At 45.8% G+C, this 21,422-nt stretch overlaps 1 protein-coding gene across 4 annotated transcripts in view; it reads right to left on the bottom strand.

Annotated features, from left to right (window-relative positions):
• Positions 1 to 19,332, bottom strand: part of FNDC1 (fibronectin type III domain containing 1) — a 102,675-nt gene extending 83,343 nt beyond the window's left edge. For all 4 annotated transcript variants that reach the window (XM_074038997.1, XM_045391696.3, XM_005551521.5 and 1 more), the window contains exon 1: positions 18,953 to 19,332. In XM_074038997.1, the coding sequence (XP_073895098.1) occupies positions 18,953 to 19,316 (364 nt within the window). In that variant the 5' untranslated portion in view covers positions 19,317 to 19,332. The remainder of the gene's footprint in view (positions 1 to 18,952) is intronic.
• Between the last annotated feature and the right edge of the window lie 2,090 nt (positions 19,333 to 21,422).

The raw sequence follows: 21,422 nt of genomic DNA on the forward strand, positions 1-21,422 counted from the left end.
GGGAGGCTGAGGCAGGTGGATCACCTGAGGTCAGGAGTTCAAGACCAACCCGGCCAACATGGAGAAACCCTGTCTCTACTAAAAATACAAAAATTAGTCTGGCAGGCATGGTGGTGGGCACCTGTAATCCCAGCAATTCAGGAGGCTGAGGCGGGAGAATCGCTTGAACCTGGGAGGTGGAGGTTGCAGTGAGCTGAGATTTCGCCACTGCACTCCAGCCTGGATGACAGAATGAGACTCCATCTTAAAAAAAAAAAAAAAAAAAAAAAAAAGTAAAAATTATCATTTTTGAAGCTACTCCCACAGCCAGTGTATTTGGACACACTCAAAGAAATTGAGGCAGACACCACCTGGTACGACTGCCATTCCTAGTGAAACATTCATGGCAGCCCACCCAACCTGCAGCAAATGCTGAGAAGCCAATGAGGACAGCCTAAGTTACAAAGAAACTCCCAAAGGAATGTTAAGGGCTTTGGAAATACACTGGTCCCATAAAACCCCAAAAATGCTGAAATTATTTCTTAAGTATACCAAAGATTGCTCTTTAATGCAACAAACCCTTCGTGCTTACGTAAGTCTCCCTACTTCATCTTTGTTTGAAGTTCAAGTTTTACTTTCCATTGGAAACCACCAAATACTTCCCAGACTCTGAAATGAAGAAAACACAGATCTCAGTGTAACCACACATCTTGGACCAAAAAGTCAACAGATAATCAGCCAGAAAAGGTTAGGATGTACTACAATAGCAGTATAGCTTGGAGGTAGGAATCAATGTGATATATGACATAGAGACTAGGATTCAGAGGAAATGTGGAAAAATTCAGCTATTATTCATACGATACCAGATAGCACAGAAATATTCAGAAATTCAGAAACATCAGATGGTTGACAACACATAGGCAGAACACCGGAACGACTCAAATGACTGACCAAATTTTAAATATTTTTTCAAATGGATGTTGGAATTATATTTCCAAATATTTATGACCCAGCCCCCCACCCAGAAAAAAGCCCTGGAAGTCCAGGTTGTTTTGTGGCTCTGTGATGTAAAACTAATACTAGTAAAATTTGCAGATGGTGGATTGAATTTTCCCCAAGGAGGCTGCTGTTGGGTAGACACTGTCTGGGTATGAAAATAACCACCTGGGCTCCCTTCTGACATTTCTCAATATGCATGGGGTTCAATAAAAGTGTTTTCCACAGTTGGCATTGGGTTCTTTAAGGATAACTGTACAAAAAATAAAATCACACCCTAGCTCTTCAGAGTCTGAACTTATTATAAAACACACCAGGGAACGGAAAGAGCTTTACAAACAAAACCTCTGACACCACACTGTGCTTTGTCAGGTCAAAGAGGAACATCAAGGCAAGCAGGTGTCCCAGGTCCCATGGGAGGTGGAGGACAGCCATGGAAGCAGATCATGCCCCACAGACTATTCCTGGTTCACATTCCTCACTCTCCAATCCATTTCCCCATGAAACTCTAACTTACTGGATTCTACTCCAGGCCCCAAAGCGCCCTGTTATGTTCACCTAGGGAGGGTGGACACTGATGGAGTGAGGAGCGCTGCCCTAGGCTGCAGGTCCCCATTACTGGTTGCAGCTAATGCTCACTCCTGAGCAGAAAAGCCAGCTGCACCCCTGGGCTCACCTCTCCAGCCATCGCAGCCCCACCTAAATTCCCCGTGGTTATCACCAGCTGTTCTTCCAGCATTTTGATAACAACGCACCATTTTATTCAGATGAAAAGGCCAAATTTTCACGCATGTATGCCAATGTGCTTATAAGGGTACACTGGATAGTCACTGAATACAGTTGTGAATCACATTTTTTCTTCATCATCTCAAAGAAGCCAAATGGTGAAGCCATCCAAATCTCCAAAGGCGAACCACTGGCCAATCTTTAAATGGCATTTGTCAGATTCATTTCTATCCCCTCCAGACTGTCAGCACCACCACCAACTCCACTTGTTTCTGTGCAAGTGCTTTCCACCTCTTGTGAGCTTCAAGTGGTTGCATGTCAGGGTGATCCTCACACCTGGGCTTCAGTAAACTGCATCCTGTGCCAGAGACCCCTGTGTCTCTGGGGTCTGCCTGGGGGCTGCATGTAAGCTTGTCATGCAGGCGACTGCCAGGCATGCTGCCTCACATGAAAAGGTCCCATGGAAAGAGCTTCCATGCTGCCTGGGCAGTTCGCTTTTGCCTCTAGGGACCTCAGGAATTGGCTCCCAACCTCCAGCCAAGTTCGCCTGCACCACTGCACAATGCTGGCAAACTAAGCCTTTCATTTGGAAGTACTCTCATTATTTCAAGGGTTAACGGCTCCTTATGGACAAAGTTTGCCTAGAATGTGTTAGATTCTAGATTGTTTGTTTATTTGCATTTCAGGGGAAATGGAGCAAAGAGAAAGAATATTCATTAATATAGTTTATCTTTCATTATTCCCTTTCATTATCTTCCTACTTTACTCCCTCCTTCCCCACCGCCCACCAACTTGGAAAAGATGTACAAAGCAGAAAAATACAAAAATGGAGCAATAAAATGAAGCATGAAGAAATTCTGTTTCAAAATAAACTGCAAGCAGCAAAACTAAAATCAAACTCTCAAGCCAACAGGAACTGACTGTAATTTGCCCAGAGAATATTCTTAAAATAAATCTCCCTTATCCCTCAAGATGTTTCTGAGACATTTTAAGCTGGATTTTTATTAGTCGCATTCAAGTCCAGTTTCCCAACTAATATATTACAGTCTAGCAGATTGCATTAAATTCAGAAACCACCACTGTAGACACTATGAATTGGCTACCCAAAAGCTATTCCCAGCTTCTTTCTCCCTTGCCTTCTACTACAAAGGCTGGAATAATAAACATTCAGCCATGACATTTCAGCTTCCCTTGCAGCTAGAATGGTCACATGATCAACTCTAGCCAATGGCAGACATAAGGAAGTTAGTCCTGCCATTTCTAAGAAAGCATTTTAAAGGGGTTAGGTTTGGCTGTTATGGGCTAGTGGCCTTTTGTACCTTCCTCCTTTGTTTCCCCTTGGGATGTCAACATGATACCTGGTGATGCAGCTGCCAACTTAAAACATGGAGTGACAATCTTGAGAATGATGACAGCAAAGTGGAAAATGGAACAAGGCTATGTGTCCACAACCTTGTTAAACCATGGGACAGTCCTGGTCTCTCTGCTCCCAAGTTTACTGGTGAATGAGATAAACAATTCTCTTACTTGTTTAGCCACTGGTAGTCAGATATCATGTTGTCAGCAGCCCAATCCACTGCTACCTAACATCACTTCTGGATTTGTAGAATCAAATCATTTCCTGATTTTTAAATGAGAGCTGCTTTGGTTTAATTTTCATTACTTTCTGTTTGTTATTTTTAAGGGATCCCCTCTGGGAATTTAATTTTGACAATTTCAATGCTTATTTGTCAGTAGGCCATTGACTTGAGTAATTACATCTGCCCAGAAAGTGATGCAGCCATAAATCAGACTGAATTTCACCATCAGATCTGGCTGAATTCAATCATTAGGATTTGAGGTTTTAAAGTTCTTGGCCATTTTGTTTAGGATCCAGTGTAAGCAAAAGCTACTGTTTCAGAGAGAAAACAAGATTCCCCCCCACCCTCCACATAAACCACCAGCTTTCCAGAATGGTTTGGGGAAACTGAACTGGAGGAATTCCATAGATACTTGTATTTATAACAATCATAAGAAAAAACCAGCCCTAAAGAGCAAATGCCTATAGTTGGGAAGGACTCATGCCTTCTGTTGGCAGGCGTCAGAGACCCAACTAGAAGCCAGTACTTTGCAGGTTTTTGTGGAATTTTTTCGCACATTCTTCAAATTCAATTTGTAACCAAGAAATAGTTTCTTAAAGAATGACCATTGTTTGCTAGTCCAGCTAGTCTCAGCCTACTATAAACTGCTTGGCATGCCAGACCAAAAAACACTCCCTGAAAATTTATTCCTTCTCCCAAAATGTGAAAGTCATTGTCTAACTATGCTAAACACTTGGACATTACTGTACCCAAAATCGCCACTCATATTACTCAGAAAGCTCCCTGAAAAACACCCTTAGAAGAGAGGCCAAGCAAAGGTTCTGGAGGGGTAGGTTTGAAACAGAGTGAATGAGACAGACATGACCAGGAGCGAACTACCACATAGACCCAGTGACAACCCCACTTGCTAATGAGCCATTTTTAAAACATTACAGATAATTATAACTCATTTAATGATTATGAATGGGCATAGGTAAATTATCAACAAAGAGGGGAAAATATACTACACACCTAATAAGCTAAGAGTTTAAGTTTTGGATCTACTTGTAATATAGCAAAAAATATTTAAGGAAGTAAAAAAGAAAGGAAAGGAGCATTTGCTGACCACCTACTTAGTGCCAGGCATTTCATTCATTTATGGAACAGATATTTACTGAGTGCCTACTATGTGTCAGATTCTAAGCAAGGAGCTGGCAATACAGAAGTGATTTAAAATGAGCTGTGTTATCATAACTATTTTCTCTTTGATCCCCATTTCAAGCCTGTGCACTGCACTCTGGTATTTGCATTTTTATAAATAAGGAAACTGAGTCGCAGAGAGTTAAGTGATTTGCCCAAGGGCACACATCTAGTAAGTGACAGTTGAGCTCAGACCTATCCGAAACTATGGACCATGCTCTTTCTACTATACTTTGTTCCCTCTCAGCTGTAACTGTAATTAAAAGCAGTAAGTTTAAACGTGGAGATAAATCAGAACCAAAGATATAAAACTGAAAGCCAATGGTGGCACCTGAATTCATAAAGACACATGAACTTGTGCCCTGAATGAGATCTTGTGAATGTCAGGATTCCATGCTGCCAAGTCTTCATCTCTTGCTCCTCAGCTTACCCTATGTCCAACAACAGTGAGTGTCTCCTCCTAGAAGCACCTCTTCTCGGGTCCTCCCTGACCATTAGACCAGCTTCTAGGACACCACACTCCCTGGTTTCTCTTCCACTTCGTTGACCACCCCGTCTTGGTCTCCTTTGCCAGCTCCTCCTCCTCTGCCAGAACTCTAAATAGTAGAGCACTGCACAGCCCAGCTCTGGCTTTCCCACTTCTCTACTCCACTCCTTCCTTCTCTACCCATGTAGCACACCTGGTGCTATGACTGCAAAGACCATCCACATGTGGAAGGCTCCTGAATTCCCAACTCCAGCCCTGGCTTCTCCTCTGAGCTCCAGTGTGTCCAACTGTCTACTCAACATCTCCACCCAAAGAACACAGAGGTCTGAGGGATGACAGTTTAAATCTGAAATTTTAGTGATAGGAGATCCAGAAAAAAAAGTTGCATCACAGAAGCAGGAGAGATTTTCAGGAAGAAGGGGATGTCCATCAGTGTCAAGTCAGGTCAAGGGTGGAAACAGTCCATTTTTCTCCTCTTGAAGGAGAGTGTCCACCACCATTCAAGGCCCCCAAAGAAAGCAAATATGCCACTCAAGTTTCTCTCTATAAATATCAAATTTAGTCCATTTTCTATGAATGGAGCTAATCCCACCTACCTCATAGGATTGATGCAAGAATAAAATATGAAAGAAAATCATAAAACACTCCACATATGTGAGATAATGTCAATATGAGGAATAAATGCCACAGAACACCTGATATCCCCAATCACAACCCAATACAAAATGACCCAGCCTGATTCCCAGTATCTCAGCTCTTGGCCAATTCTCCCTCCGCACACAGCAGAGGGAGCATTGGGTCCTCATTTCCTTCCATCTTGGAAAATACACTTTTAATTGGAATTTTAAAATCTTGACAGTTGAAAGAAAACTTAGATAATCTGATTCAACTTCTCCTCTTCCATCTGCCTATTGATTGTAAATCCAAAATGTCTTCAGTGATTTCCATGACTGGACAGACCCAGTCAAATTCCAACACATTTCCCTACCTTCAAAAGTAAACATCTTTGAATATGCTATTCAATTGGGTGACATAGCGTTACTAAGCAAGCCACTCCCCTGGGAATACAAGTGAATTAATTTGGAGATATGTAAGAAAGGCAATGGGCTTCAGTCTACTGAAGGAAGCACTACATTGGCACATAAAAGATGAGGGTATCTATTAGACATTTACTATCAGCTGAGTGCCACTAACAAGAAACATTATCAGGGCCCAGGGGAAAGGAAGTCCTCCCAAAGCTAGGATAATCAGAGAACAGAGTATGGCATTAATGGAATTCAACGAGCGCTTTTACTAGAGATTTCCCCCATGTGTGGGAGCCCTGGGTCACTCACTGCTTTCTAGGGCTTGAATTCCAAGAGGACACGTAGTCAATCCCTCCCTATGGTTGTGACCCAGACTATCTGTGACCCCTCTAAATGCTGAGAATTGTTTCCTGTAATGAAACTACATTACAATTTTAGAGTGCCAGTGGACCCCATGGAACTCATCCCAAGGACCCCAAGTCAGAGTCTGCATGCTTGTTAACATGGACACACAATTTGCTCAGATGACATCTAGTGTTCGTCTCCTGAACCTCATCCTCCCTAGGTGCTAGCATTGAAAGTACAGTCATGATGCAGCTGTGAAAATAAGATCACCCCAAGGCCTCACATCCTTTGGGTGTGGTTTGTTTGAATATCAGCAGGTACATATATGGATTCTGAGAATTATTAGCCAAAACAAGACGCTTCAGTTCTCCCAGTCTATCAGAAAGCAGTAGAAGGAAATTGTTGGGTGGGGTGGAAAGTGGTATTAACAAACAGACTGGAGCCAGGGCACATGTTACAGGAAAAGAGAACGTGGTGGTTTTCCATAGCATCAAGAAGGTTGTCAGATCTGTGGCCCATAGACTGTCTGTGGTAGAACAAGGCTGCCCTCATCTCATGACCTGGAAGTCTCAACTAGAAAACACAATCTAGACAGAAAAAAAGAGAAAGGCACATCCAAAATTTTACAGAAAAGGAGAAAAATGTACTGATTTTTTGAGTTTCAGATTGAGTCAGCACCGAAGTGTGCCCACCAGGCAAAGTCCTCAGACAAAGTTGGTGGTTCTTCTTCCTGATCTTACAATTCTATATGCTTCAATGTAAAAACACTACATCTGGCAAGTAGAAGTTGATTAGAAAGTCCAAGATGATCCTATATTACTACATTTATTGTATTTGGTTGTCATTTATGGTCACAGCAATTCCAACTTCTTTATTACTAAATCTTTGTAACCCCAGAGCCTAGCACAGTGCCCTGCCCACAGAAGATATGAGTTAATTACTTATTATTTAATCTATCAGTGAAGGACCTAAAATAATTAAGACCACTTGAATGTCCATAGGTCTTTGGAACTCCAGGTTGACAGTTCAGCACACAATGCATCTCAGCGGCTTATCCCTTCCTCATCTGGGCTACGGCCCAGTGCTGGAAGCTGATAAACTCTTTTGCCTACTGAAAAGGAATCATCATTGATCATTAAAGGAATGTAAATCAAAACCACAACGAGATACCACCTCACGCCAGTCAGAATGGCGATTATTAAGAAGTCAAGAAATAACAGATGCTGTCGAGGTTGTGGAGAAATAGGAACGTTTTTACTGTTGATGGGAATGTAAATTAGTTCAACCATCGTGGAAGACAGTGTGGTGATTCCTCAAAGATTTAAAACTGGAAATACCATTTGACCCAGCAACCCCATTACCGGGTCTATACCCCAAAAAATATAAATAATTCTGTTATAAAGATACATGCACACGTATGTCCATTGCAGCACTATTCACAATAGCAGAGATGAAATCAACCCAAATGGCCATCAACGATAGACTGGATTTTAAAAATGTGGGACATATACACCATGGAATACTATGCAGCCATAAGAAGGAATGAGATCATGTCCTTTGCAGGGACATGGATGATGCTGCAAGCCATTATCCTCAGCAAACTAATACAGGAACAGAAAACGAAACACCACATGTTCTCATTTATAAGTAGGAGCTGAGCAATGAGAATACATGGACACAAAGAGGGGAACAGCACACACTGGGGCCTGTCAGGGGAGGACAGGGGGTTGGGGCAGAGCATCAGGAAAAATAACTAATGCATGCCAGGCTTAATACCTAGGTGATGAGTTGACAGGTGCTGCAAACCACCGTGGCACACATTTGCCTATGTAACAAACCTGCATATCCTGCACATGTACCCTGGAACTTAAAATTAAAATTAAAAATTAAAAAAAGAAAAGGAATCACGTGAGTAAGCACAGCATACGTTATGAATTAAATTGTATCCCTTCCAAAAATATATTGAAATTCTAACCCCTGGTATTTGTGAATGCAACCTTATTGGGAAATTTTGGAAATACGGTCTTACAGAGTTAAGATGGCCAAATCTAATCCCATATGACCAGTGTCTTTATAAGAGAAGACGCAGGGAGAATGCCATATGATGTGGACGCAGAAGTTGGACTGGTGTGTCTAACAGCCAAGGAAACCACAAGAAGCTAGGAAGAAGCAAGGAAAGGCTCTCTCCCAAGGCCTTCCAAGAGAGCATGACCGGCCGTACAGATTCCAGACTCCCAGCTCCAGAGCTGCAAGATAATATATTTCTGCTGTTTAAAGCCACTCAGTTTGTGGTACTTTATTACAGCAGCCCTAGGACACTCACATACTGTGTAAATACAATCTTCTCTCCAACTGAAAATGGACTTCCAACACAAAGCAACTCTCTCACTAATGCATATGCTGACACCACACAGTTAGGGTGGGAGGGAAGCAGGGCACTGTCCCACACTCAGCACCACTCCCTTATTCTGCTGGAGGCCAGTCAACATACATAAATATATTTAGATATATCACATGTAACTAATACCGAAGAAAGCACATCCAGTCATTTAGTAAGTAGTCACTGAGCCTCTGCTATTTGCGGGCAGCATTCTAGACAAGGAGCCTATAGCAGGGAATAAAACCAACAAAATGTCCTGCCCTCATGGAGCTTACATTTCAGCAAAGGAAGACAGTCAAGTATCAAATAAGCCACTAAAATATATGAAATGCCAGGTGTTGATGAGGGCATGGATCAAAATAAGGCAGTGATAAGATATGCTGGGGGTAAGGATAAAATTACCCTGTTAAAGACAGGGAGAAGTCCAGAAGGCCTCTTGAGAAGATGTTGCACAAAGAACCTGAAGAGGGTGAGGCATCAACCCATAGATTGTTTTGTTTTTGTTTTTGTTTGAGACAGTGTCTCACTCTGTCACCCAATCTTGGCTCACTGCAGCCTCCACCTCCTGAGTTCAAGCGATTCTCCTGCCTCAGCCTCCTGAGTAGCTGGGACTACAGGCATCTGCCACCACGCCTGGCTAATTTTTGTGTTTTTAGTAGAGACAGGGTTTCACCATGTTGGCCAGGCTGGTCTCAAACTCCTGACCTCAGGTGGGTGATCTGCCCTCCTTGGCCTCTCAAAATGCTGGGATTACAGACATGAACCACTGCCCCCGGCCATCAACCCACTGATGTTCATGGAAGGTTGCTCAGGCAAAGGGAACGGCCAGTTCAAAAGCTCTGAGGCTGGAAGGGGCCTCGTACATTGCAGGACCAGCCAGGAGGCCAGGGGCCAAAGCAGATGGTAGACGGCGAGGGAGGGCGTGGTATGGAAAGGATCATGCACAGTCTGGAAAACTTGTTGGGACTCTGGTGTGTATCCCCGAGGGAGTCGGGGAGCTATTGGAAGGTTCTGTGACATTGTGCATCATGAGAATCACTGCAGCTGCTGTCCTGAGATTGGAGTGTTGTGGGAGAAGACAGGAGCAGCGTGACTATGGAGAGGTCACTGCAAAAATCCAGGTAATATGGCTTGGACCAGGGTGGTAACCACACTTGCCTGAGATGCCAAATTGCATGCCATGATTTCTCCATTTACACACACACACACACACACACAAAACACTTGCAAGCTAACTGCAGGGATCACAAGCCGAATGGGCACAATACTTTTAAAAATAGGCTTTGGCCAATCTCAAAAGGTGACATGCTGTAGAACTGCATTTATATGACATTCTTAAAATGACAAAATTATAAAATGGGAGAACAGATTTGTGTCTGGGGTGGATGGGAGGAAGGAAGGTAAATGTGGCTACATGAGGAAGCACCAGGGCCTTCTCACAAAACTCTCCTGCGTCTTCACTGTCCTGGCTGGGATGTGGCACTGCAGCTACGCAAATGCCACCTTTAGGGGAAACTGGGTGGAGGGTACATGGTACGTCCACCTTGCTGCTGTCAACCTAAACAACAGAGAGGGAGACTCCAAGAGAAGATGATGTTGATTTAGGAGTATGTATTGCGATGCGAATTTGCATGCTACGGTGAATTATATGCATATTTAAGGAGTGAAAGGCAGGCAAAGGCTTTTAAAGGGAAAATAAGGAAGATGGCAATTGTCTTGAGATAATCATCCTTGGCTACAAGGATCAATGAAGAGGATAGTGCCAGTTGGAGGATGGACAGGAAGTTGCTGGGCAGATGTCAGGTTGTCATGGCCTTTTTCAAGCTTGTAATTTTTGCAGTCTTTGCTGAGAGCTCTTATTATCAGGCATTTGTGCGTGAGAACCCTCCCCTCCTGGCTTTTCATGGCTCTGTTTGTCAGGGTTTTTAGCACAAGTGACTCTATTTTGATTCTGACAACGTTCATGCTTCTTATAATTGAACAGGAATCTATAACTATCTCAAAATTAAAACTTTTTAAAAACATTTTTTGAAAAATAGCATTTAAGCCTAAAGTGAAGTCCAAACCACCGACCTTTATGTCTTAGGGGGAATGGGCACACCAGAATCGGCCATGAGAAACGATCGCTGAAAGCACCCGACAGCGCGGCATTAAGTAAACACAGCCACGCCGGCTTCTCTGTGAAGGGCACACCTAAGCTTTCTGTCCTCTAAGTGTGACTGATACATCATCATGAGCACACATCCATCAGAGGAGGCGGAGCCTTCTCTGCAGGGTGATTTTATTTTATATGTGAGTCTGTGCCACCACGGCAGCTTTCTCCACCATCCCCCAGAGCACCCATACATTTCTCAGAGCTTCTGTCAAAAGCACCTTCTCCTTCTGATTCTTCAGAAGGGGCTCACAGTGAGCCCGCCTGCCCCAGGTCCTGCCCTCCCCTGCCTGGCTAGGGTGGCTTCTCCTGAGCTCCTAGGACACTACACCTGTCGCACCCCATCCAGCTCCGTGAGTCCCGCCATGGGTGACTGTGGATGAGACTTCACCTCCAGACAAATGTGGGGTCATGATAAATTAGGAGACATCACTGCACACCTTTCCCAGGTACTTTATTAAAATGCTAGCTAACTCCAGTCACAGCACTAGGGCTTAAGGTACCCACTATCCACACTTCTTCAAGAGCGGCACATGCTCAGCTCCACTCTGTTTGCAGACTTAGTAAAAGTCTCAGTAAATTGTGTCCATTCATTTCCTCTTTAAGCCAAGTTACTTACCACTCCCCGCCCATGAACTCCTAAAATTACACAGGGTCTTTCCTGGGGAAGCACACTGAAATCAGCACAGACCCATCCCTGGGCCCAAAGCCAATATACTCAACTGTTTAAGACCTGCACTATACGTCAATTCTACCAGACTGTCCACATGTAAATACATGAGACTCATGCTACCCTGGAGCCCTTTCCAAAATAGGACTGTTCTAGAACATATGAGCCGTTTCAGAAAACATGGAACAAAGATGATTCTTCAAATGAGATACAACTGGAGGTGACACGATATAGGCATTTGGTCTATATTATCATGAAGAAAGCCCCAAACAAGTTAAGCAAATATAGAGGAAACCCCAAACAATGAACAAAAGCCTCAATGGTCCCTTCTGGCCAGAGCCCCATGCAGTACTGGGATTGGCTGCTACCCGACCTCCCACTGACCCAGCGACGTGCCACCTTATGGCACTCCCTCGGTGGCCACCAACACAATGGATTAAGGTCAGACCCCAGGACCTTCCTGAGCTGGCTGCCTCCTATACCTCCAACCCCGAATGCCACCACTGACACAGAGCAGCACTTAGCACAAGCCACCCCGAACATTGCTGGTTCCTTGCATGTGCCTTCACACGTGCAGCAGGGTCTGTTCCTCGACCAGAGATGTCCTTCCTTGGCGTCTTTCTCCAACTAATGCCTATGCTGTTCTTAAAAGGGCTCAAATATAGCTGGCCTTGACCTCCCAGTCAATTCGCCCCCGAGACACCTGTGCCACTTCTGTCCTAGCATGTATCACCTGTCTGCATTATCCTCACCCAGTCCTCCCTGCCTATGTGTCCTCTGACAGCAGACACTATGTTCTTCTGACTTTGTGTCTTTGTCTGACTCCTAGTAACCCTTGCTGAATGGGTGAATGAATGAATGGACACCCTGCAAATGGAGACTACCACAAAGTTAGAGCCGGGGGGCCCTTCACAATACCTAGGTCAATCCCCTCACTTTGCAGATGAGAAAAGTGAGGCCTGAAGAGTTATGACCCACCCAAGGTCACACAGCCAAATTGGTGGCTCAATCAGGACCTAATAAACCAGATGAAGGGACGTGACACCATAAAACAGTCCCTAAATAGCAGAGCCCAGCATTTAAATGGCACATTTCTCCTGAGAAGTTCAAGACGCTTTAACGCTGTGAGCATCAGCCTCACTGCCTCTGTGAGATGTAGGGACTTGTCAATGGTACAGATTAGCCACTAATGTTTCTCAGCATTGTTCCTTGACTTAAATGGTCCAGTAAACAAAACTGAATGTCTTAGCACAAGGTGGTGGCACTTCCAGGAGTCTTCTGGTTAAATACAGTCTCAAAGGTTCAAAGTTGTGATTTCCATAGTAAGGATCAAGCACTCACAGACAGCCCCTGAAATTAACTGGCGAAGAGTTTGGGTAACAGGTTAGACACCAAGCACCAGCTTCAAGGAGCTGACAGGCGAATTTAACAGGACCACCATGGAAAGGGGGCTTCCCACAGTGAGGACCCTGCTCATATCCACAGGCCAAATCCATCTTGTAACAGAGGCTAGATTCATTGCTACTTTCTGTCTTAAGTTAAGCCCTGCTGGAATTCAACACATTTCAGTGCCTCACAGAATCATTTCTCAACAGCCAACAGCAATGTTACAAAAGTAAACTCAGGAAGGCATTCTGAGCAGATCAAAGATGTGAGTGTTGGCACTCACACCCAGCCTAGAGAAGAAAACAAGGAGACACAGTAAAGGCTCAAACCAACCAGAACTGCGGTGTCTGCAGGGAGAGTGTGGGATCTGGACTCCAAAGACTAAGTATTAGATTACAGACTTTGGGAAAACCAGTTAACCTCTCTGACCTCAGTTCCCCCAGTAGCAAGATGAGGATGCTACTGACTTCACAAGATCACTGTGGAAATTAAATTAAATAACAGAGAGAAATGGTGAACTCCGTGACACTTTAACCTGCCAGTTATTATTCAAAGGAAGTAGAAGTGTACACCTAGGAATTCCTCATAAAACTGAAAATAGAATTATGTAGATTGTACTTTATAGATTATAAGGATGCCATAATTAAATCTTTCCTCCACATATAGGAGACCCCAGTAAAAAAATGTGAGCAGCATCTACTTTGTAATTAACATGAACACTTCTCAAGTTTTTTGCTACATTTACAAGTGTAGCATTATTATAATAACTAGAATACATAGTATATAATTATAATAATTAGACATTATAATTGTAATATTACCCTCTCTTTATACAAAAATTAACATTGATGGTAGAGGGGAGACGCTCAGAGAGGACCCATCAGGGCCAAGGAGGTAGTTATTAAGGCCAGTACCCCTGCGACATCCCTTACGCTCACCCCGTCTTCCAGTAGCTGCATCTTTGGTGGAGGCCTGCAGAGGTACCAGCCGCACCCCAACCGCCACTGGGCTTCTGACCCCAGCTGCAGGTCTAGGCAATTTCCTTTCTCACCAATGCGTATTTGAATTTGCTGACACGCAGCCATTTCGACTCTTAATGAGTGATCTGTCCTTTCCCGTTTAATATATGAAGGAAGCGCCAGTAAGTAGAAAAATTGCCAAAAGGCAAGCACTCAGGGAGAAATCAGGCAGATAACTGGATGTTTGTCCTAATTTGCTTATCTCTATAAAGCCGCAGCGACAACCGAGTCCAACCAGGGCTTCACGGAAGGGCCCGCGGGTGGTGGCTTCGCCTCCAGAAGTCCAGGAGCGCCCTCTAAGGGCCTCAGAGCGCAAGCGCTGCCCCGGCTGGGCCGAGGGAGAAAGACGCAGGTTTTTCGTAGGCAAGGATGACTTAGGAGGGAGGAAAACAGGGTGCTCACGAATGTGAATAACCAATGCCTTCCTGATTCCAAATGTTCTAACATACATCTACAAAAATTGGTAAAAGAGATGGATGAAACAGTATCCACCACTGTCCCCCAGCGACCCAGCTCTCCTACCCAAAGGCACCAAAGTTTGCAGTTTCATGGGTACTCTAACAGAAACATCCTGCGCACTTACAAGTAAATACATACACATACATATTCCTTTCTCTCCTTTACTTTTATACCTTTAAATACCTCTATTTTTAAACTGAAATAAAAGCTTCTGGTAACAGTTTAATTATAACTCAAAAATCCCTAAGTTCCAAGGGGGACAAAAGAGGTCAAAAGAGGGCTGCTCCTTAATCAGCCAAGGGTGATGGAGCCTCTCCCAAAATGTTGCTTCCAGGCTCCCTGCCTCACCCTCATCCCTTGATGTAGGCAGAATAATGGTCCCCCAAAGATGTCTTTGTCCTAATCCCCAGAACCAGGGATATGGGCACCTCTAGAAGGTGGAAAGGGCAAGGAAATAGATTCTCCCTTAAAGTTTCAATGCAGGCCTTGATTTTAGCCCAGAGGGGCACATTTCAGACTTCTGATCTCTAGAACTATAATAAAGATCATAAATTGGTATTGTTTCAAGTCATTCAGTGTGTGGCAATTTGTTACAGCAATAGGAAACGAATACACTCCCCTTCCCCTCCTGTTTTCAGGGAATGGGCCTTTAGAACTTAAATATGATGTGAATGGTCTTGGTAGGGCATCTTGATCATGCTCTGGAACTGTCTGGTGATAACTTTCCAGGGATGTGAATTGTCACTCTGCAATCCTATTACAACCTCTGATTCCACAGGAATAAATTTCATGATCAACTGATGAACAAAACAGCTCTACCATCTGCCATTGGAGGGCTCCAATGCACAAGATAAAAGGAGAGAGGGTCTCCCCACGTTCTCTCAAAGAGGGCTGAAGTAAGAAGGAAACCTCATAAAGCCACACGCAGGTTGAGCCACAGGCAAGCTTCTAAAGGCTTCCGGAGATGGAAGGAGCCTCCTTCAATTGGTCTATTCTGGAGCGGAGACTAGCCCAAGGCCCCCAGGGGTGCAGGACAGCACTGCCACTCATGCCCAGGCATCCTGATTTTTAACCTACTTCCCTCCGTATATGCCAGTGTGTTTCAAATGTTCTGGTGTCTGAATTATCTTCTATTCTTGAATTTATGAGGATGCCAAGGAGGTTATGTTTCTGTGAGTTTTATCTATCCTCATTGACTTTACTGGGAATTAAAACTAAGAAAAGTCTAAAATATGTACTTACTTGTTTTGAAATAACAATAATAAACCATTACATGTTGACATACAAATATATTTATATGAAAAGTAACTGTTTTCCAAAACAAAGAGAAATGAGTGAGAAGAGCAGATTTGTTTCTACATTTTGGCAAATCTTTTTAATAGAGTATCTCTGATCTGCTTATGCATTCAATCTATTGCAATATGTTGTTTCGATTGGAGAAAATCCAGCCTCACACAGATGTATAGCCGGACAACTATTTCAATAGCCTTTTTGGATACTTTTGAAAAATCTTTGATATTACACCAAAACTCATCAAGTAGCCATTTCTTAGAATCTGAAATCAGATGAAGAATTTTTCATATTTTGTTACATTAAAAATCCATTGAGCTATCATGCACTTGGAACAGATCTTTTACCCATGCAAGATTGTTGTAAGGCTATACACTGGTCATTTGGATCTGTTGGTTTATTTGGTTATGCAGATCATCCAAATGTTCACACATTTTATAATATGACATTTATAAATCACATTCATTTATATCACCACTGATCTCACTAGAAAAAAATTTAAATATTGGGAAACTTTCAAGCTTATAGTGGTGGAAACAAGTTGGCAAAATTCTAATTTTCACTTGAAAGCTGAAATGTTATCACTGGCAAGCAATAATAGCAGTTCTTTTACTAGAAGTAGTAGGTTCCCTTTGTTCATTTTTGAGAAAACATCTGCCAAATACCCAAGTCAGAATAACTCTAGTTGGTCTGTTGTCATTTTTTGTGGTAAATACCACATTCCATTAAAAAAAAAAAAAATCAGTTAGCTTAATGCACAACTCAAACAATCACACCAGTGCCTCCCCTTGGGGTTGCCACTGAACTTGGTCATCAGCAGTAGTACCTCATGTGTCCTTCCCATTTATTTACACTATTAAAAAGACAGATATTCAAAGATACAGGGATTTGGTAAAATTAATAATTTTACTGCGTCAACAAGAACATTCTTAATGAAACTGGCAAATATTTTTTAATTGCAAAGGCCCCACAAAATTCAATGACTACTAGCGCATGGGGATGTCCTTGCCTTGATTCTCTGTAAGGCACCCGCAGTTTACCCATCAAGCTTTTGCACCCTCAGTGCACATGTCAACTGTGAAAAAGAAAACTAGCATCTCAGTAATCTCAGTATTACTTTGAAAATAGTTTCAACACGGAGAATTCCCTAAAAGTTTCTTTAAAGAAGAAAATAAAAATCATCCCTAACCACCTTAAGATATCCACTGTAAATATGCGCATGTGTGAGTACATCCACATGTGTTTAGAAAAATGTATCATACCAGACTGGCAAGGCCATGATAATTTTAATGTTTGCATAGTATCCTGTTGTAGGGATGGATGTGTGTGGAGGAGGGAGCACTGCTTGCTTATTTTGTTTTACATTTAATTGACCCTACACTGAAGGGCTTATTCAGATCTTCAGTGTGTCCTGCTTTAAGCAAAGTCCCTCTGGAGCCGTCACTATTATGTGGCCCTGAGTAATTTCCTTACAGAGATTCTGGCCCCAAAAAGGTGGTGAGGATGAGGGCTTGACACAAGCAGCTTGTTTCTCTAGTTCAACCAGAGAGAGGGAGCAGTCTGTCCATGGTGTTGCGTCAAAGGGAGCTCATAAAAGAAATTAAGTACCCCATAATTTCATCCACAGTATGGGGAGCTATCTACAGGTTGCTATGTCTGTTTCTATCCTTCTATTACTTAATTTAAATTTAGTAGATTTCATTCTGAAATGTGCTTGTCCTCCTTTGTCCACTTCTAGTCTGGTCATCATTTTACTGTAGATCCCACGTCAACACAGTAGAGAGAAGGACTGGGAAGCTGTCCAGCCCCAGCATTCCTCAGCACAGTGATTCACAGAGCAGAAGGCGAAAGAAGCAAGAGTGCAGATCGCGGTGGGATTCCAGGAGCTCTCACAAACAACCCTGCTCGGACCCACTCACATGCAATCCACGGGCAGGTGGCAGAGGAATCGGGAAGGCAGAAGGCTGGAATCGCCACAAAGCCAGGGCAGCACTGGTTTCAGTTTCAGACCATTTTCACAAACAAAAACTCTTTCAGCACTCGGAAAATTTTCACTTAGAAAAACAAAAGCCAGGAGTTGTAGGTGGGGAAGTTGGAAGACTTTATTTAGTTTTATTCCTCTCAAGTACTGTGCAAAATATTCAGTGAATACTCTCCTAGAGATCACTAATGGTAAGAAAAAGACCCTACCACAGGCACTGCCTTTTATGAAAAAGTGGCATTGGCATCAGAATACCTGGCATAAACCTGAACCAAGCACTGGGATGATGTATCTACCAGTCACAAAACAATGTGACCCCCAACTTTTCTTCCTTGACACCTGAAGTAAGAGAACAGTATATACGCTGATACCCTCGTTGGAATAGTATCTGACAATCATTGTCTGCTTCTTGGATTTCTACAAACCAATGACCGAAAAGCCACAGTTTCAAGTGTAAAAATGCCTGCACGGGAGGTGGGAACAACGGCCGCCAAAGGCTTCGGAATGAAAACCCCACCACAAACTTGTCTCTCTCTGCAGGAAACTTGCAAGAAATCTGACAAGAGCTCGCTAGCATTTTCCGAAAAACATTGCTCCCAAAGCAAGCATCTATCCTGGCTGCAGCCTCAGCCATCGGGGTAGGGCGAGCTTCTCTGGAATCAACTTTCTCATTTCCCTCTCCCTCCTCTCAAGACAAACATTTTCTCCCAGCTTGAACGTTCCCCGTGGGCGCGCGGGCCTCCTGCCGCCTGGAGCCGGGCTGGCACTGGAGCGCGGCTCCTCCAGAGCGCAGAGGCACCCGACGGCCTGCGGCAGCCCTCAGCCTTTCCCCATGACCTTCTAGAACAGCCCCGCTCTGCCTCCCTCCGGTCTCCCGAGTGCGCCCGTCATCCTGCCTCGGGAGAGGTGAACGCGAGGAAAGAAGGATGACTACCTACGCTCCCGGGAAATTCTGGGCACAGAAAGGCATTACCCCAGCCCGCATGCCGAAAGTCGCCTTTTCCTTTCCTTTTTTCCCCCTGTGCCTGAATCTCCTGGGACACTTAGACGGCTGGAGCCTCCCGACCCCAGGGCGGGCGACGGCAAAGTTAAACGCCAGCGCGCTGCAGTTCCCAGGCGGCGAGGCGTCCCCGCTCCCGCCTCCCACACAGGGCGCCAAGTGCCCCGACCCGCAAGTGACTAGGAGGCACAGGCTAGTGACACGACCCGTAGCCAGTACGGAGCTGGACAACGAGGCCCGAGCGCAGGAGGGTGCGCGGGGAGCGGAGGAGCGCCGGGGGCCGGGGCGCGGCGCGTACCTGGGGCCCCCGCCGAGGAGGCGACCGGGAGCAGGGCGGCCAGGAGCAGCAGCGCAGCCCAGGACAGCCGGCGCGGCGCGCGCAGGGTCGCCCCGGCCTCGGGGGCCATCGGGAGCCCGGGGTGAGCCGGGGCTGGGTGCTCTCGGCTGGCCGAGGGGCGCTGGCCGGAGTCTGGGGAGTGCGGAGGCGCCGCCGTCGGGTCCCCGCCGCCGTCCGTCTGTTCTGCGCGCTCTACGCGGTGCCCGCAGCGCCCCTGCCCCGCGGCGATCGCTCCCGGCCGCGCACCGGCAGCCGCGCTCCGCCACTGAGGCCGCCGACCTCCCGCCGAGCCTTTTAGCCTTGCTTGGGCGCCCCCTGCCGGCATGCGGGGTCGGGGCCGGGGCCGGGGCCGGAGGGGCCGACGGGGGCGACGGGGGCGACGGGGGCGGTGGGGCCCCGGCCGGAGGCGGGCAGGGCGCGGGCCTTAGGGGCCGGAGCGCCCCGGACTGACTTAGCGGTTCTGAACTTGCGGCGGTCGCTGTGCCGGGCCAAGTGGCTGAGGAAGTTCCTCCCCTCGTCTAATCCTCTTATTTTCTGGCTGGGGAAGTCTCCCATCGGGCAGAGGAATACCCTTTGTCCCCTTACATAAACACCTCTGCGCCCCACGTGGGGACTCGGGCCAGGACCCCTCATCCCGTCCCAGCGCTGTAGTTCCTGTGGCTAGCCCGGTCCTTCCACGTCCCTTCCCGCACCCAGCGCCCCCAAGTCTGGGGTTTTCAGTGTCCTTAGACCTTGCTGCGTCTGGCTGTCATTTCTAGGGCATGCACGATGCCAGTTTTCAGTGTGCCTTGGTGCCCAGGCCAAGGACTCAGCGGACCCCGCCTCTCTCGCTTCTGTAATTTTAACGCTGCCCCAGGTCTCCCTATTCCTCCTTCCAGCCTGGAAGCCTCGTGGCCCTCCAGACGGACTCGGAGCGCCCCTGGAGGCTACAGTGACTGGAGCTCTAAGAAGGCCGGGTCCTGGCTGCCACGTGCTGCTGTTCACGGACCGGTGTCCTCGAAGAGCTGACCTGGCTAAACTCATCCCAGCGCTGTCAGTTCTCCCTCGTGACAACCCAAAACTTTACCGGATTTGTGTTCTGCAGAGAGGAAAAAACAAAAAAAAAGCTAAATGAATTGTAAATAGATGAAAACTAGAAATACAGTATCTCTTTGAATTTGAGCACCCAGGAAAGGCGTAAACCTACCGCTTTCCTTTCCAGAAAACTCTCCTGCTTACCAGCAAAGGTTTTGTTTGTTTTGTTTTTGAGACAGGGTCTCCCTCTGCCTCTGCCGCCCTGGCTGGAGTGCAGTGGTGCAATCTTGGCTCACTGCAACCTCCATATCCCAGGCTCAAGCGATTCTCCTGCCTCAGCCTCCTAAGTGGCTGGAATTATAGGCTCCAGCCAACATGTCCAGCTCATTTTTGTATTTTTTGTAGAGACAGGGTTTCCCCATGTTTCCCAGGCTGGTCTCGAACTCCTGAACTCAAGCAATCCGCCCACCTTGACCTCCCAAAGTGCTGGGATTACAGGCATGAGCCACCACGCCCAGCCTAAACACACATTTTCCTGCATTACTCCCTTATATTGTCATGTTTCCCCACATGCCATTTAATGGAGCTATGTGGTTTCTGTCTCACCAGCAGCCACCCGACTCTTCCTATTTTGGGAGAATTGTAGCTCCCTCCCCAACTCCAACCAAGTGACAGGACCCCTCCTTACCCCCACTCCTTCCCAAAGCCCCACTTCCCCAGTGGCTCAGGGCTCTGCAGTGGCCTAGACAGGGTCACTCGGAGTTGGGACTCTTCTAACAGGGGCTGGTGGAAAGGTCTTTTTCTCCCATCATTCATGGATTTGGAAGGATGGTAGCCATGGCAGGCTGAAACAGCCCTCCTCCCCCAAAAGACATTCCTGTCCTAGTCCCTGGCCCTGTGAATGTCACCTTACATGGTTTATTAAAAAGTGATTAAGCATGTTGAGACGGAGAGATTATCGTGGATTATCTGGGTGGGCCCTAATGCAGTCACATATGTAACTTATAAAACAGAGGAGAGGGAGACTGACACACACAAGAGAAATCCAGGTGAGGATGGAGGCAGACATGGGAGTGATGCACCCACAGCCCAGGGATGCTGGCAGCCACCAGAGGCTGGAAAAGCCTCCCCCAGAGCCTGTGCTGGACTTCAGGCCAGTGGAACTGATTTCAGACTTCTGGTCTCCAAGACTGTGAGACAGCAAATTTCTGTTGTTTAAGCCACCCATTCCATTTGTAATTATTTGTTACAGCGGCCACAGGACGCCAATGCAGTAGCCAGGATGGGCCTGTGGCTCTGGCTCCAGCCTGCAGGGACACCAGCCAAAGAGAAGGAAGCCATGTCCAGAGAGAAGACAAGCGGGTAGAAAAGCGCTGGGCAGGTGTGAGAGTCCCGGGCTCCAGCCTCACCCCTGCGC

This window comes from Macaca fascicularis, chromosome 4 (genome assembly GCF_037993035.2).
Source record: "Macaca fascicularis isolate 582-1 chromosome 4, T2T-MFA8v1.1".
Taxonomy (NCBI): domain Eukaryota; kingdom Metazoa; phylum Chordata; class Mammalia; order Primates; family Cercopithecidae; genus Macaca; species Macaca fascicularis.